General features: G+C 48.0%; 1 protein-coding gene across 1 annotated transcript; it reads right to left on the reverse strand.

The window, feature by feature from the left end:
- Positions 1-3,375: 3,375 nt before the first annotated feature.
- On the reverse strand, positions 3,376-15,853 carry LOC142769259 (uncharacterized). The gene is made up of 5 exons (XM_075872350.1): positions 13,894-15,853; positions 12,973-13,123; positions 12,449-12,640; positions 9,072-9,182; positions 3,376-6,088 (listed from the first exon to the last, which is right to left on the reverse strand). Exons 1-5 carry the CDS (start codon positions 13,932-13,934, stop codon positions 5,858-5,860), a joined length of 726 nt encoding a protein of 241 aa, XP_075728465.1. The 5' UTR covers positions 13,935-15,853; the 3' UTR covers positions 3,376-5,857.
- Between the last annotated feature and the right edge of the window lie 1,050 nt (positions 15,854-16,903).

Raw genomic sequence — 16,903 nt, forward strand, 5'->3', positions numbered from 1 at the left:
CACAGGCTTGATTTAGTGTGGCGAGTCCCGTCAACACATCTGTTATTCCGCAAATGTGAAGTATACAAGGCAAGATTTAGGTGCGCCCCGCTACGGTGGTCTAGTGGCTAAGGTACTCGGCTGCTGACCCGCAGGGCGCGGGTTCGAATCCCGGCTGCGGCGGCTGCATTTCCGATGGAGGCGGAAAAGTTGTAGGCCCGTGTGCTCAGATTTGGGTGCACGTTAAAGAACCCCAGTTGGTCTAAATTTCCGGAGCCCTCCACTACGGCGTCTCTCCTAATCATATGGCGGTTTCGGGACGTTAAACCTCACATATCAATCGAAGTGTACAAGGCATCAACCGATGTCCATTGCACAAAGAGCGAATAGAATAAAGACCCCTTTATTTTAAAGACATAAAGAGTGATTTAAAATCGACGCTAGCAACGAAGTGTGCCGACGAGCGTATTGCTCAAGTAGGGCGTTATTCGCTCTTTTCTAATATGAAAAATTATTTTGAATGGGCATTGGCCATTTACATGGATTATTGGGGAGTTTCAAACTGCCAATGCTACGCCCACCAACATTCATTTTTTGCCGTGCACTTGAGGTGCGATCTAGAAAGTGAAGTGTGGGAAGCAAATGTGACAATGCATTGTACTTTTCATAACACTCTCCCCAACTTTGTGGCCGTAATTCACACGAAATATTCAAAGATGTGGTGAACAATTTGTACCTAGTAAATTATTTGCCATGATGTACCATGGCGTGAACAGTTTTACTGCACTATGCTGAGATCTGTAGTGCCATCATCACCATCATCATTTCTCAATCACCGCGCCGCGCCTCTCGCGCAGCTGGTGCTAGCTCGAGCTGCGCGAGGATTAGAACAAGCTAGCGCACTTGGTGTGTTGGACGTGGACAGCCACCGCGGCTCCGTCTGAGGCGTGGAATAAAGTGGCGAGAGAAGACACGACCACGTTAGCCGCCGTCTCGTCTTCCTCTCTCGCTACATTGGTGACCCGGAGAACACGCCCTTCGCCGAGCGGCCCGCTGCCATGTTCCCGCAACTCTGCGCGCCAGTGCCGCCGTTCCAATCGACCTACCCCAAGGTATGGTTCATGCAGCTCGATGCCGTTCTGGCATTAAATGGCGTCATGGACCAGCCGCTGATGCACGCCATTCTTCAAGACGCCCTTCCGGTAGAGTTGCGTCATCTCTCTGGCACTTCAACCTCCAGCCAGCAGCCTTACGATGACCTCTGCTCTGCGGTGCTTGCCAGCCATGGCCTCACCTACCACCCGCTGCCGTTCACCCGCGACTTACAGGTTTCGTCTGCGTCGCAGCGTGCGGTACCCTCCGGCCCGAAAGTCTTCACTGACCGGGACCTAACTTCCCCGACTACGTCTCCTACAACATCCCGGCAACTATCAACGCGAGTCCCGCGTACGAATACCCATCCGACGAGGTTCAGAACATTCGTGCTGCACGCGACCAGTCAGCCACGAAATCCGACGAGCTTCTTCAATACTTTCCTGTAGCCAACGACCGGGTCGCCACGAGGTGCATTTTTTCTAAGTACTCGGCCGATTGTCCCTCGGGCACTCTCGCCACCCGCATGTCTTCTCCGGCCTACACAGACCACGATTTCTCAGACATGTCAGACTCCACGACGGCTTCATCGCCGCATGCCCCGGAGTCTGCCAAGACTACGGATATCCTCACGCTCACTATTCGCCCCTTGGTCGCAGAGACTTCAGCGTCGACGATGTCCGAAGGCGCCTCCCCACCCACCTCGACGCTCTCTGCGTCCTGCCAGCAGCGACCATCTTCAGCCCCGCAGTCTCCCGCAGCCGAAGTTAAAGTCATAAGCCGTCAACCACAGCGGGACTTCCGAGAGGCTGCGACTATGACTGACGCAGCTGAGGACGACGTACCTGGCGCGCCTATGGCACTGCAGACTACATATGCCACACACGCTGTAGAGGTTGTCATCGATCATGCAGACCTGCACACCAAGCCTCATGCGCGGAGAACCGATGGTCTTTCAGGTGTGCCACCCGATCCTCCATCAAAGCTCACGTCTTCTGAGCTTCACAACTATTCCCCAGAGCATTTGGCGCCGGATGCAGTCCGACACACAGGCTCGTTGGTAACAACAGCGACGACGAGCGGTCCAACTGCATATCTGCCGCCCTTGATAGTATGCCAAAGAAATCGTCACGTTCGGCATAGTACAGAGAGGCCCTTTTTCAAGCCTCTTGCTAAACAGTCATGTGTTGCAGCCTTGGCCTTCAAGACGGCGCAAACACCTACGAGGTTTTCCCGACGCAAGGGCCAACCACTTGCCATTCACATGACTAGCCGCAATGCACGGCGTTTCCGCATCCGTCGACTCGGCCACACGCCCCGGCATGCCGGTCGCAGTGCTACGCGGAGGCCGGTGTTTCATCGACAGATACGTCCGCACCAGCACGACCGCGACGCTGGACCTTGTCGACAGCATGCTCGGCACCCTGTGCGCTGTCCGAGACCCCGCTGTGGCTGTGAAACTTCAGTGCTCGGTCATCATGGGTGCGTTCCGATCCTTCACACTATTTCGCCCACATTGCCGGTGCGAGCTCTTCAGCGCCTGTCCACAGTTCCAGCTGTGGGCACGTTTGTCAGCCGCGTCTACTCGAAACGGCGGGTGCGCATTCGAATGGTCCCGCCGCGTAATTGTGGGATGGACGTGTCTATGAACAGAGCGACCCGGAACTTCCTCCTTCGTCCCTTGCGCTTCTCCCAGAGTCGCCCACCGGAGACTCACTGCCTACTGATGGCCCATAAACGTTGACAACCTGGACTTGCCAAATGAACACTGTATGGATTGCCGTTCATGTATATAGCATTTGTCGCTCTCTTTCTTTTTTTCATATGCCTTCAAATCGCGCAAAGCGCTAGGGGGGGAGCCCTGTAGTGCCATCATCACTATCATCATTTCTCAATCACCGCGCCGCGCCTCTCGCGCAGCTGGTGCTAGCTCGAGCTGCGCGAGGATTAGAACAAGCTAGCGCACTTGGTGTCTTGGACGTGGACAGCCACCGCGGCTCCGTTTGGGGCGTAGAATAAAGTGGCGAGAGAAGACACGACCACGTTGGCCACCGTCTCGTCTTCCTCTCTCGCTACAGATCTAAAGGTAGCTTTGGTTGTACTCTAACTGTAGTGTTCATACAGCAGCAGACATGAGCTTTGAAAACCACGCCGACTGGCTAGCTCGGTGTTCATCCTTTCAAATGCACCCGATAACACCTGCCGGAACATGAAGTTTATTTTATGTTGTTATGCTGGCGTTGTTCATTGTTCTTGAGCTTCCCCGTCGTTTTCACGCTCTTTTGGTTTACACTGGCGCCGATGTGCCCGCCTAAATCAGGTGGACATATTTCCACGTAAATTAATGTATATAATAAAAACTCAAATTAGGAACATGACAGCGAAAGCTTTCTAGGACTAGCAGAAGCCAAAAATTTGTTTGGAATCGGCACCGTGAACAAGTGGTCTCCATTAGCTGTACCATCAATTACATCATTCTCAGCGGATTACGCAAGCACGCGTGCTATTGGGTGCGTCATGTGTGACGTCATTCTCTTCATCACATCCGGGGCATCGAGCACGCGCGCATCTGTTTCTACTGAGACTTTCCACATGAGTAAGACATAGATCACTTTAGATGAACACCGACACTGATAACGTGACAGAGCTCGTATTTACAGGGCTGATGGTGCAGTCCGGGCACAAAAAAGAGGCCCGGGAGGCCGACTGCCGTCCGGAAGTGCATACAGATAATCCGGCAGCCTTGAAAGCCGCTCTAAATGGTGAACAGGAATGAAAGCGCCGGTGTCGGGTAGATTCTGCGATCCACGCCACCGAGTTATCTCGCAATGTTACATGCTTGAAACAGTGCTGCACTGGACAAGTGCCGTTGGAGGCATGAGAGCGTCGAAGTGACAATAACGAGCGGCACGTTCAAAGGCCCGCTTTTAGCGACAATTTCTCCAGCGCACTCTGGCTTCGGCTGCAATGTCTATGATTACCTGTGGTTCCAGAATAACCACTATGATTACCGCATTGCGAAATGCATTTACCCGCTCATTGCACTCCCCATGACTATGATCATTGAAGCACAATGTACAGCATATGAAATAGACACTATAGTAAACCGAACACAAACGTGTGTTAGACTTCATTATAATTCGCGAACATGTAACAAATGTTAGTAAAATGCTTCAGTGCAGCGTCAGGTTGATTCCACTGCTACACACCGGGGCGGTGCATTTCAGCTTTCGCTGGTTACCCATTTTACAGGGTGCATGGGCAGCGAATTTCCTTCACTTTGAATGCTTCATTTATCATTAGCGCACGCGCGGAGTGCATGAACTTCACCTTCCATTGCAGATCACGATAGTCTAATCAGGGCGCATATGCATCGCCTTGTGAATTGATAGCCTGCTTTGGTTCTTGACGCAGGCCTCAACCAACGCAACGATTGCGCGCGTAACATCAGCTGTTTCAAAGTATGATTGAGTGCTAACTGCAAGCACAGTTGTGAAGTGCCTACTAATTCATCGTTATTATTTTGAAAATGAGGGAATGGTTTGATACATGTCTGTAGAGACCCGTGAGGATATGAAGCAACGCGAGCCTTTCAGACGCACATACCGTTATTCCCATAAGGGCAACGGCAACCCCTAAGAAATTCGCATTGATGTGGACGCCATACTTTCCTCTAACCGTTATTATGAGTTACTCTATGCATTAGGCAGCACCTGATGCAAAATTAGTTCTTACCCTTATCAACAACATAATCCAAGAGGTCTGCTACTCAGGTACACACATTGACACAGAGATCCGTAGTGGCTGCTTCACAACTTCGCCAGACGCATTGCAGCACGGCAGGTGCTTCTTAACTGTACCCGCAGTAGGCACGAAGGGTTTTCTTTCCTCGATGTATGACTGAGGTGTCCACATACAAAATGACGCTTTGCAATTGATTGTGGGACAATGGGAAATGGGCCCAGTAACGGTGTCTCACTCAAGTTGAAGCGTTAGTATCTTCCAACTGTTAAGGAGAAATATTTGTGCCAGGGTGCGTCATGATTGAAGCAGGTCATTTACTTTGAGTACACGCATCCGATAAAGTTGCTTCCTTTTTTCCAGAATCAGTTCGGTCATGAAGCGGCTGAAATTTTCCCGGGTACCGTTTACCACTGTTCCGCGACTCTTCTCCAGTAGTGAACAATACAAAATTGAGATACTGGAGTTGAACGTGCGTGTAAAAATAGATTTCCTACGCTGTTGACTCTTTCGAAACATTGAGAACAATAATGCCACCGAGGGCATTGCATTTACACCTTTAAGCATCCGAAGTTTTTTTAGTTACTGCAAGTACGATGGTAACGCTAGCAAAATGATCTGCACAGCATCTTTCTTTCCAATGCAAACACCACATTGAGATACTGGAGGTGAACGTGCGCGTACAAATACATTTCGTGCGCTGTTGACTCCCTCGAAACATTGAAAACGATAATGCGCCGAGGGCAACGCATTTAGACTCTTAAACATCCGAGACGTTTCATTCACTGCAAGTACGGTGGTCAAGCTAACAATAGTAACTGCACAGAATCGTTATTCTTTGCAATGCAAACTCAACACAGCCCAGTGTGAACGTGGCCTAAAAAAAGCCATTCACTAAGAAATGAACATGTGACGAAGAGCGTGAGGCACACAACGACTCTGTGCTATTAGTTTTCTACGGATGTTTAACAAAATAATTCAAGCGTCGTGTAACATACAATACAGATTTCATGCAGGTGGCTTCATTTTTTCTGCCAGTTTTCTGTCAACCAAATGAGAAACTCAGCGCCAGCGATTGACAGTTGGAGTTCATCGTAGTACTAGTGTAGTTTGTCCGAAAGAAGTCGGACACAACTTTTGCAACTTTCACACGGCTAAATTGGCTGCTAAAGGGATCAAAGCCTAGCTCCGTGCACGGTCGATTGTAGTCGAAGTCCACATCGTAGGCGGCCAGCGTGAAATTTAGCTTCAGGTTGAATTGTTTGCCGTCACATGCCTGCAAAAAAAAAAACACTCCATGTGTCACAAAGATCGTATAGAGGTAGTTAGTGTGGTGTAACTTTTCGCAATTTTTTTAGTAAAGCAGATGGTGAGAAACAGGGCGAAGGGCTCTTTTAATAGAAAAAAGCTTTTTATTATCAGCTTGACTTCAGCCAATGCAGAGCAATGGCCTCTTTCACGTTCTGCCAGTGAACCGAGTCCTGTCTTTTTTTGCTGCCACTATACTTGCGAGCTTCTTAATTTCATCTGCCGACCCACTTTTAGGCCTCGCTCTCACGCGATTCGCTTCTCTTAGGGTCCAGTCAGTTACCCAAATGACAGGTGATTATCATGCCTACGCACTACATGGCCGGCCAATGTCTATTGTTTCTTCATTTCAACTATGACATCCTCAAACCTTGTTTGTTACTTAGTCCACTCTGTTCTCTTCTGGTCCCCTAAGGTTACGCATATCAGAGACATTTACATCATTCTCTGCGCTATCCTCAATTTAAGTTAAAATGTTTTTGTAAACCTTCGCGTCTTTGCTCCGTAGGCAAGTACAAGTGAAATACGGCTTGTAAATACCTCACTCTTAGGGTATAGTGGTAGAACAGAATTCATGATTCGAACGCTTGCCGAATGTGCTCCCCTGCACCCTTATCCTTTAGTTATTTCACTCTCATGGTTCACTCTAGAAAATCGAGTTTTCGGTGTCGGCAGCATTTTTCATAACATAGGTTGCGTATGGTAATTGCCCTATTAGGATAGTGACTGACCGAGTACCGCAATTCGAGACTGCCCTCTTTCCCGAGCTACTAATTTTGCTCGGTACACATTGTCTCCGCACGTCCACCTACCATTCATAGACTAATGAACTCGTGGAACGCTTGCATCGGCAACTCAAGGCGGCACTGACTGCCCAGGGCACGCCATCACAATGGGTCCACCGTCTGCCACTGGAACTTCTCAGTATCTGGTGCGTTTTGAAATCGGAGTTTGGGTGCTTGAGCGCGGAGCTTGTCTGCGGTACTTCGCTACGTCTACCCAGTGACTCTTTCCCAGAACCACGCTCGGTAGCTCTGTCGGCTGACATATATGTCCATCTTCTTCGGGGCCTCTTCCGGGATCTTAAACTTTGTCTTACAGGTCCTCTTTCAGAACGCACACCGTACATCACATTCAACCGGACCAATGAAACACACGTGCTTTTGTGCTTCGGACCTATTCTACGTGCTCTCCATCAACACTACCTCAGCCCATTTCCGGTACTAGAGAAACACAAGTTAAACACAAGTTGACATATCTGGTGGATGTTCATTGCAAGCTTATCACCATTACACTCCAGCGACTGAGCCAGCCTACTGTGTGACTGCCCCCACACATGCTCAATGTGTCTGCGTTCCCGTTATTGCAGGTGCTACTTCAACCCGAGGAGTTTATGGAAGTTATGTTCTCGTTCGGAGGCCATGCTGCTCTCGACGGGGAAGAACTATCCAGCACCACTGGCATAATCAGCATTGCATCACAAAGGAAGAAAAGGAATCGGGCGGTGCGGCCGCAAGGCTGGTGTCATGGGCGCAGGAAATAAGAAAGTCAGTATTTTTTGCGTTCTGGCGATAGAATGATGTGTCGAGTGGCTTTTTCATGGGGCACCACACAATGTAAGTGAGAATCTCTACTTGACCGACGAGGCCATTGACCATCGCTTGATGCTGCCGTACACGCTACCGTTAACCATGGCTATAGAAACTCTAAACAGCCGGTCTCTCAACGCACATGCTTGAGATACAAGGGGCGTGGTTTCGTGCTAAGGAATGAGGCGTGCTCTTTCTCACAGAAGCGCGCAATGCGGCAAGACTGATCATCAACGTATAGGAACTGGTCGTGTGTACTTGGGAATCGTTTCGTTGCCTTCGTCGCCCACTACAGAGAGAGAAAGACAGAGGGGAAGCATAGGAGCGAAGAGAGAGAGGGGGAATGCGCAGGTGCAGTGGGGGGGTGGACGCCGCCCTACTGAAGAAGGGTTTCGTTGACTTCGACGCCGACTTGAGAAAGATACGGGGAGCCTAGGAAAGGAGAAAGAAAGGAGGATGTGCGCGATGGGCAGCGGAGGTTTGGACGCCGTGGAAAGGAGGGTGGGTTAAATTCAATGGCATTAGCTGCTTCATATCTAAAAAGTTGGAGGATTCTTGAGCTTTTTCTTCAATAGCGATTCGCGAAAGCTCAATGTGGCCCTATCTTCATGAACTTCTCGAGTGCCAGCCCAGCTTCGCTTCTGAGTGGGCACCTCAACCACGATGCGAAAGAAGGAACGTCTGTGCATGTAACATTGATCCTTGAAAATTATGCATAGTGCAAGTTCAGCTGACAAAACTCCTACATCATAACTCTTCCCCTGGAAAATTGGCGAACTTGGCACAAGAAGTTAGTAAACCAACATTTAATTCTGCGAAGCTTCTCACTTCGTTATTTTTTTACCGTGATGGTGATTAAATATGTCTGAGCACTTTGAAATGGGTGAGCTTTTAAACCCGTTATTCATAGTGCAACTAACATTCTTGACGTTTGATGCGCTTCTGTGATTCTCCCACGCAGCAATACATGCTGAGTACTCGTTAGACAGAGCGAGGTAATGCTGTACAGAGATGCAACTGTTCACACATGCGCCTATTCTGTACGATATCGCACGGTCTAACTTTTAACATTACATGCGTTAAGGAGACTGCCTGCAATGCATAATAATTGTAATGTAGTGTTTTATTTTGCTGCGGCAGCATGCAGTTCAAAGAATTGGCGTGGCTCTGTGGTGAACAATTCTTTACCAGCAGTCGTCCTCAGCTTGAGTCTGACTCGCTCGAAGTTTATTTTATATTGCTGGTTTATTTGCACATATCTAGAACTTTTTCGCTCAGAACGAACCACGCCGGTGTTGATACCAGAGTTTCTGTGAAATGAGCTGTTTATTGCTAGTATATTGAAAAAGGTATGGTATTCACCAGTATTGCTATGGTTGCATCGGTCAGGTACGTCAATGCCCTCTTTTCCTCCAGGTTAGAGGCAATCAAAGGCAGATTAGCAGGCGCAGCCCAGTTTTCCTTGCCGCACAGCTGTAAAATAAGCCGATAATAATTAAACCAAAGCACCCACGAATACTTTGTGAAGCATATCTGTTAGAAGGAAACCTATTTTTCAAAACGTTCACGTGAAGTACAGAATTTTAATAGAAACCAACATAACGCGAGTGAGCCTCAAAGTTGTTGTAGCGCCAACGAATAGTAAAGCTGTCTCACGGCGTTGTGTAATTACTCACCATACCGGGATCCCCTTTTTCGAACTGCTCAAACAGGCAGAAACTAAGTGTATTTCAGCTGGTGGTCTGATAGGGTGTTGTTGGCGGCATTCGTTCAGTCATCCTAACACTGTAACACAATTGGTTAACGAGGCTCAGAAATAGAGACGCAATATTGGAGCACACTAAGTCCTTCCCCTCAAATGGGAGACAAATGGAGTGCAAAAAAACCAAGATAGTCAAAACTATCTCTGTCGTGGTCTCAAGGGCAAAGTTTTCAAGCCCTCGGCACACTGAATTGCATAAAGGAGTACTAACTTATATTACAGCATATCCACAAAGTGAAAGATGATGAGTGGGGTGAAGCGTCCATCTCTCCGTGCGTACGTTCATGCGTTCTTAATCCATACATGCGCCCCGTACATGCGTTTGTTCATGCTTCCGTGCGCCCATGCTTTCGCGTGTACAACCGAAATAATTTTACACGCGAGTGCTGTCGTAATCCCAAAAATATGTGAGTGAAAGCGAGGGAAGCACGCCTACTTAGACATCAAAAGGTACGCTTGGTGTTTGCTTCACACGACTCGTGCAGCCTAATGCTACGCAATAGCCCATCAGAATCCTCTCGAAAATTGATCACAGGCGTGTTGAGAACCACCTTGTGCAACTCCATGCGCCACACGCAACATCAATAGCACAAAACAACTACTACTAAGTGGTTCTAAGAAAGAAAGGAAAAGAAAAGTGAGCCCCGTAACTGCCTGCTGCAGCGAGCGACACCCCAACAGTAGCTCACAAGAGATGGGGGTGAGGAGAGATTGAACGAATAGGAATAAATGTGTAGAGAGAGAGAAAGAGGCGTGAGGTTGTAAGCCAGAGAGCGACGACATATCGAGGGGATAGGAGAGATAAGAAAGATGGAAACACGGTCACAGGATGGGGCACCACTTGCGAGAGCTCTTGTCGGCGTCAGGAGATGGCGTAGAGCAAGTCCAGTCGGTCATAGCTACACTGTCGTCGGAGGTCGGGGTCAGGATATGACGTAGGGCTAGCCGAGTCGGCCAGAGCTACGCTGAAGTCGGAGATTGCGAGGGCACATCCGGTCGGCACGGAATCCGGCGAGCAAGTGCAAAACAACGCGGTAGCCACGTACGATACGATGCGCCGTCCGTTTTCGGCCCAGAGCAATTGGTGGCGCGTCGACTTCTGCCACGGAGCCCCTCTGCCACTCGAGAATCTTTAGTAAAACCTCCTTGGCTCCACCGAGCTCCCGCAATGCGAGCGCCCTTCCATGCCAGAGCATTGATAGATATGTGTGGTTTAACGTCCCAAAACTACCATATGATTATGAGAGATGCCGTAGTGAAGGGCTCCGGGAATTCGGACCACCTGTGGTTCTTTAACATGCACCCAGATCTGAGCCCATGGGCCTAGAACACTTCCACCTCCATCCGAAATGCACCCGCCACAGCCGGGATTTAAACCCGCTATATGCGGGTCAGCAGCCGAGTACCTTAGCCACTAGACCACCGCGGTGGGGCCCACGCCAGAGCGCACTCCTTATTTCGTGTCATTCTCCGCTACTCCGACCGCGCCACCTGCTGCGATTGCTAAGGACGATGATAAGCACGCGCGCACGCAGATATTTCTATGGGAGATAAAATGAAAGTGGAGAGATAACATCTGTCGACGTTCGGACACTGCCGAACGCCGAAAATTTACCTACCATGAAATGCATGCGCGCATTTAAACCGTAGAAGTCAATAGTTTACTGGAGTCGCACTGTAGAAACACCACATAAAGATGAGAACACTTTTGCTTCAGCGTCACAAAGGAACCATCACTTCAATCAAAAATACTTTTTTTCTGCCAGATGTCTCTGGTCTACCTGACAAAGAAGCAGCTGTCTACATTGAACCAATGTCATGTGGTGGCACGTACATAGACAGGGCGGAGTGTTAATGTTAGAATAAGAGAACATAAGACGGGTGTGCGTAGCGAAGGCCTATCGCGCGTGGCTTCGCGTTGTCGGCAGTGCGGATGTAGTACACCCCAGTTCAGTGAAACCAGCAAAGTGTCGCCGTAACATAACCACACCGCTCGATAGATTGTTTGATTGATTTGTGGGGTTTAACGTCCGAAAACCACCATATGATTATGAGAGACGCCGTAGTGAAGGGCTCCGAAAATTTTGACCACCTGGGGTTCTTTAACGTGCACCCAAATCTGAGCACATGGGCCTCAAACATTTTCGCCTCCATCGGAAATGCAGCCGCCGCAGCCGAGAATCGAACCCGCGACCTGCGGGTCAGCAGCCGAGTACCTTAGCCACTAGACCACCCCGGCGGGGACACAGCTCGACAGATTACCGTTAATTGGCACATACAACAAGAAATTGAATCATAAATCAGATCCTCGTCTGTAGCTTTGCAAAACAAGATTTTTATGTTTGAATGGAAGATACATTGTTTTCGTGTATTTTTGTTGGTTGCTCACACCTGTTGTCATAAGTTTACGTGCGTTGATGTCATCTATATGAGGCCACGCTTGGGTACATAATTATGTGCTGCACATGCGAACAAATGGTGAGTTGAGAGTTGGCGCTTGTTTTTTCTGTTGCTTTTTTGTGTGCATTCGTCTTTTTTTGTGGCGCCGTTTTACTAGCATGACTACTATGGGTGACTACTACCTGCTTCATGTCACCACTTGTAAAGATGCCACCCCGAGTGATACGTGTGTTACGATGTGCTATTGCCTATATGCATAACATAATGCTCTTTACTAGTTTATGTTTATTTGTTCATTTCAACAAAACTCATATTTATTGAATATGCTTGCCAATATGTGGTGGTGATGTCACTAGTTTTTTTCAGACCACCATAGAACAACAGGACGACTATCCCCAAATGTCCACTCTGCAAGCACCTTGAAGCATATGAACGTCTGCTAGAACAGGTAGCGGACGTTCATAGTAAGCGGACAACAAGAATAACCGTTATATGTTTTTTTATAGCTTCGAAAGCCCCGTATGAACACTGGCGGTACGCTTATTTTTAGGATGAGTTAAATATGCATATCACTCACGCCTTTGGGGTCCTCGTAGTAGGGCATCTCGTGGTCTTGGCAAGGCTGGAATAATTCATACTGGTGGTCCTGTGTTAATACAGGCTGGGCAAGCCTGGGGACATAGTACACTCCTTTTAAACTGAATGAGATCGCCAGAGGGATTGAGAGACTCAGCTTTTCCACTTCCCGAAGTACCGCCAAGCTTTCGTTCTGTAAATGTAAGCGGAAAAAGGTACGTGCATAAGAATTGGCTCGCGCATGTACTAACCTAAGCATCACGAGGATGCTTGAAAAAATGAAATACACTGTCGTGGCGGAGGTCGTCATAACGAAGTTCACGGAACACCAATATGCTATCTTTCCGATACTACATTTAACACCGCTTGCACTCACGGGAAAATGGAATAGTGAATGGCTAGACGCGCAAGCGTCTTTTTTTTAACTCGATCATGGAACTTTTTTATATTCAATCGTCGAGGTCACAACCCAACTTACCCTAAGGCACCTTTACACTACAAGTGTTAATTGAAGCAAATACGTACAACAGTATGTCCATAAGAGTAGTCTCTTCCACGCACGAGGTTCGGAGGTAGGGCGTCCATAGCCACAGGAAATATGCGGCAGTCGCTGAACTTCCTCACCGGGTAGCTGAGGTGCGAAATGGCGATGAACATCGATGGAGCAAACACGGTCCTGAAAAAAGCAACAGTTATTATTACAGCGAAAGAACTTTGCTGATGGCAAAGAACGATAGATATAAAGTCACGTATTTGAATATAAATGGCATGCTCTCGGTTCCCATCCACACTTACTGTTCGTGTGGGGAACCATAGGTTAGCGCACATAGGGGAGAAGGGGCGAGGGGGGTCATAGGAGACTCCGACTTGTGGGCACGAACTCAACCCCGCACATTGACAGATTGGGAGGGGGCACCGGTTGAATTCCATACGTTTACATATTACGGTGGACAAGCCAGCGACTCACCTTTGTAGCCCCTGACGGGGAGGAAAATGAAAAATTCGGTCAGTTGGATTACGTTTGTGTTCGAAAGTTTGGTTCAAGAGTACCGAAAAACATGTACGAAAGAATCTGGCAAGGACAGTGGGCCCTGACGGGGTACCCTGCGCATGCCTACGATGAAAACTTCTATATTGAAAAGCAGCATCGATCGTGTGCTTGTAGGTGAGCTGGCGTTCCTCGTATGCGAGTTATCGAGTTGAATTTCCATTTCACGTTGTCACATTTCATCGTTGCCTCGATCTGAACACTTGCCCATCGTCGTCGCTAGAAAAGGACCCACTTACTGGTATAACTGAACATAGAGTACGCGATTATTACTCTTGTGCAATGAAACATATGCCATTTTCCACTAATACACGAAAGCGCCGGCTTGGCTCAGTGGCAGAATATTGAGCTTGCACTCAGCGGACTAATATACGTGATCTATATTGCAGGGGACCCACTTCATCAAATTGAGAACCTGGCTACTAGCTGGATTGTTCATGGACAAGCCAACGACGTAGTAGGAACTTGTAGTGGTTGTTCTCGGCTTCAGGTGAAGGTACAGCGCCTGTAAAAAAAGAAATTCGGTAAGCGCATCCTGTACCCATAAATGAATGCAAGTAGCTGTACAAGGTCGCCGATTAGTACATCGCAAACTGTACGAGACGCTATTGCGGCCGATGTGATAACTAACAACACCAAAGGTATGCGGAATAGTTGTATTGTTACGTGCAAGAGAGTGTTATCTTTAGGGAAAGGCTCAAGAACATAGATTGGGGAAGGCTTACAAACTTTTGTGGGCTTTAGTGAGTGCCAGTTTAGCTCTTTCTAGCAACATGGCCACCCCAGGTGACCACCATTTCTTCATTTCGTTTCTCTTAAAACACGTGAACTCCACATGTCAGATTTTCTTAGCACTTTTTAAAGCATTTCGCATTCTGACAGATATGACGCTACTTCATAGGGGTTCAATCTGACATGTTAGGTTTGCTTTCTTCCAGCTGCTGTGCTTTTTGAGGCGTACTTGACTGTGAAGAAGAGGTATTTTTATGTAGATAAAATTACGTACTGTACCCACTACGTTTATTGTGCAGGAAAGCATGTTGTGAGTAGCTAACGCTAACGACTACACAAATAAAGAGTTGTACTGGCACAGAAAGTGACCGGTAGACTCTTACTTAATGGTGGTTACTTACGTTGACCACTGATAATTTTCGAACTGAAATTGCCCTTTTTTCATGCGATAAAATCATTTCCAGCAAAATATTTTGCTATTTTTTCACTAAAGCTCTGTTTCCAGCCACAAATGTAGTTTTGTGCATGAAAGAGTTCAAAAAAGGTACCCAGCCTATGTTATTCGCTTGCGCTTTAAAAAAAATCCTAAATACGGTGTGTCACTGCAGTCAACCTTTTCTCAAGTGACCATGTCTTCTTTAAGGTAGCAGCTACCGCTGCTTGAAGAACACAACACAAATGGGGAAATGTTATTTTCAACGACACCACAATTTTGACTTTTCAGCACTTCAAAATTCTAGCATTCCGTAAAATTGTGTCTTATCTGAGTACGAACAATCACTATCTGTCACTATCCCCTAAATTTCGATGACAGTGGTGGTATTCGGTACCATAGAACGCCCGTAGTGTGAAATGTGGAGCTCGCTTGGGAAACCTGGCATGATGCGACCTGAGTTTGAACTTTATGAAAGAACAAAGTACCAACGTGTCCCGACACGAATAGACATGCTTAGCTGTTAGTGCTGGTCGCGTTGCTGAAGTTATGTGTACCCACACGTTGCGTGCAAAAATAAATCAAATCAACGGTAAGCAGAGAGATAGTCTCGGTGTTGTGTCAACGAAAGTGAAGTGCAAAACACTGCAAAGAGCAATCAGGACGCAGACGCTGGTGTTTATCAACAATAACAAAGCAACACAGTGTTGGTTGAAAGCATGGGAAAAAGAAACAATCCTGGTCACATTCGGTGTCTAAAAGAAAGAGGTGACAGGTACACAAAAGCTGAGCAAGCTCTGTAACGGCCACTCGAGAAACGTTGAAAGAACGAGCAATTTTACGCATGAATAGAAGCTGTAGGAAATCTGTCTGATCTTTCAACTGTGCCAACAGGGGATTGATTGCTATACGATAGTATAGAATGAAGGCCCCGCCTTCGCTCAAGAGGTTCAGTGAGCCAAAATTCGCTGGGTTGAGCCAACAATGCTGAGAGAAAGAACCACCTTTAATGCACGACTCAAAATAATCATGGAAAGCGTTTCGGACTGGCTCAACACGGCACTAACGAACACAAAAACCCGGAAGGAACAATCCCCGCAGACTGCTGGTCAATCGAACATACGTAGTGAAAAAAAACGGCAGGAAAGCCATCACTGAACATATAACATCATGCCATATAACTCCCTCGTAAATCGCCGTGCAATACGGGCCATCGACTCGCCTTATAGCCGACGCCCCCAAAACCCGCGAGGCGTTGCCCCTGTAGCACGCACCGAGGAAACAACCCTTGCACCTAGCGCGTCCGACGCCCCATACCATCGCTCGCCTGCCACCGAATAGCCTCTGGGCCCATCTCGTACTCTCGTACTCCTTTTTATCTGCCTGCCATTTTACCGCCCCCCGTAGCTTTTTTGGATGCTGACGCTCGTGCCACGCATGTGCAATGCGCATGTGCTCTCCTCGCCCGGCTTCCACCGTGCGTTCTACTGATAAGGGTCCATATTTCCGACAAGAAATAGTACAGGAACAAGAGCAAGAAGATTGTATGAGTAAGTGCGATGCTTACCAACAATCTCTATATCATCACGGCTTCAATAAACACCTCTTAGTTGAGAAGAGCACTGAGAAACACCGTGTAGCGTACTCGCCCTAAGTAGGGGAGAAAACAATACGCCTACACTCCTTGAAGCAGGAGACAAGTGCTAAATTATCTGGCACGAAAAACAGGTTCCAGAAATTGATGGGCCATCTCCCCGAAGAAAACCATATGATGAGATCCCTAGCACTAGCGGCGCGCACGCCTTTGACCCGGCTGAAGCGTGCGTCAACGCGGGTGGTGAAGCGAAACTCGGTGTAGCCTTCACTAGAGTAAACATTTCTTTGACACGCTAAGACACGGGAGGCGGGTTGGGTTTCATGTAAGTTCAATCGCAGATAAATGAGCCTAAAGAGTGTTTGCACTCGACATGTGGTCGAACAATTCGAGCAGTGCGGAGGTTGAAGCGAGTTAGAAGGCGCAAGAGCCGGAAACTGCCACGGGTGAGAGAGTGACGTGATCGCGTAGCTGCGACTTGACCTACTTGGCATCGTTCCAGCAACTGCGGCGGAAAAAACATTGTGCAGAGCGTTGGTATGGACACACTGATGGACAGCGTTAAACATACTAGTGAAATAGCAGCTTCGCATCTCGAACAATAACACAAAAGGTACGTGGCTGCGTATCTACCACGGCACGCTGGAGG

This window comes from Rhipicephalus microplus, chromosome 8, assembly GCF_043290135.1.
Source record: "Rhipicephalus microplus isolate Deutch F79 chromosome 8, USDA_Rmic, whole genome shotgun sequence".
Taxonomy (NCBI): Eukaryota; Metazoa; Arthropoda; class Arachnida; order Ixodida; family Ixodidae; genus Rhipicephalus; species Rhipicephalus microplus.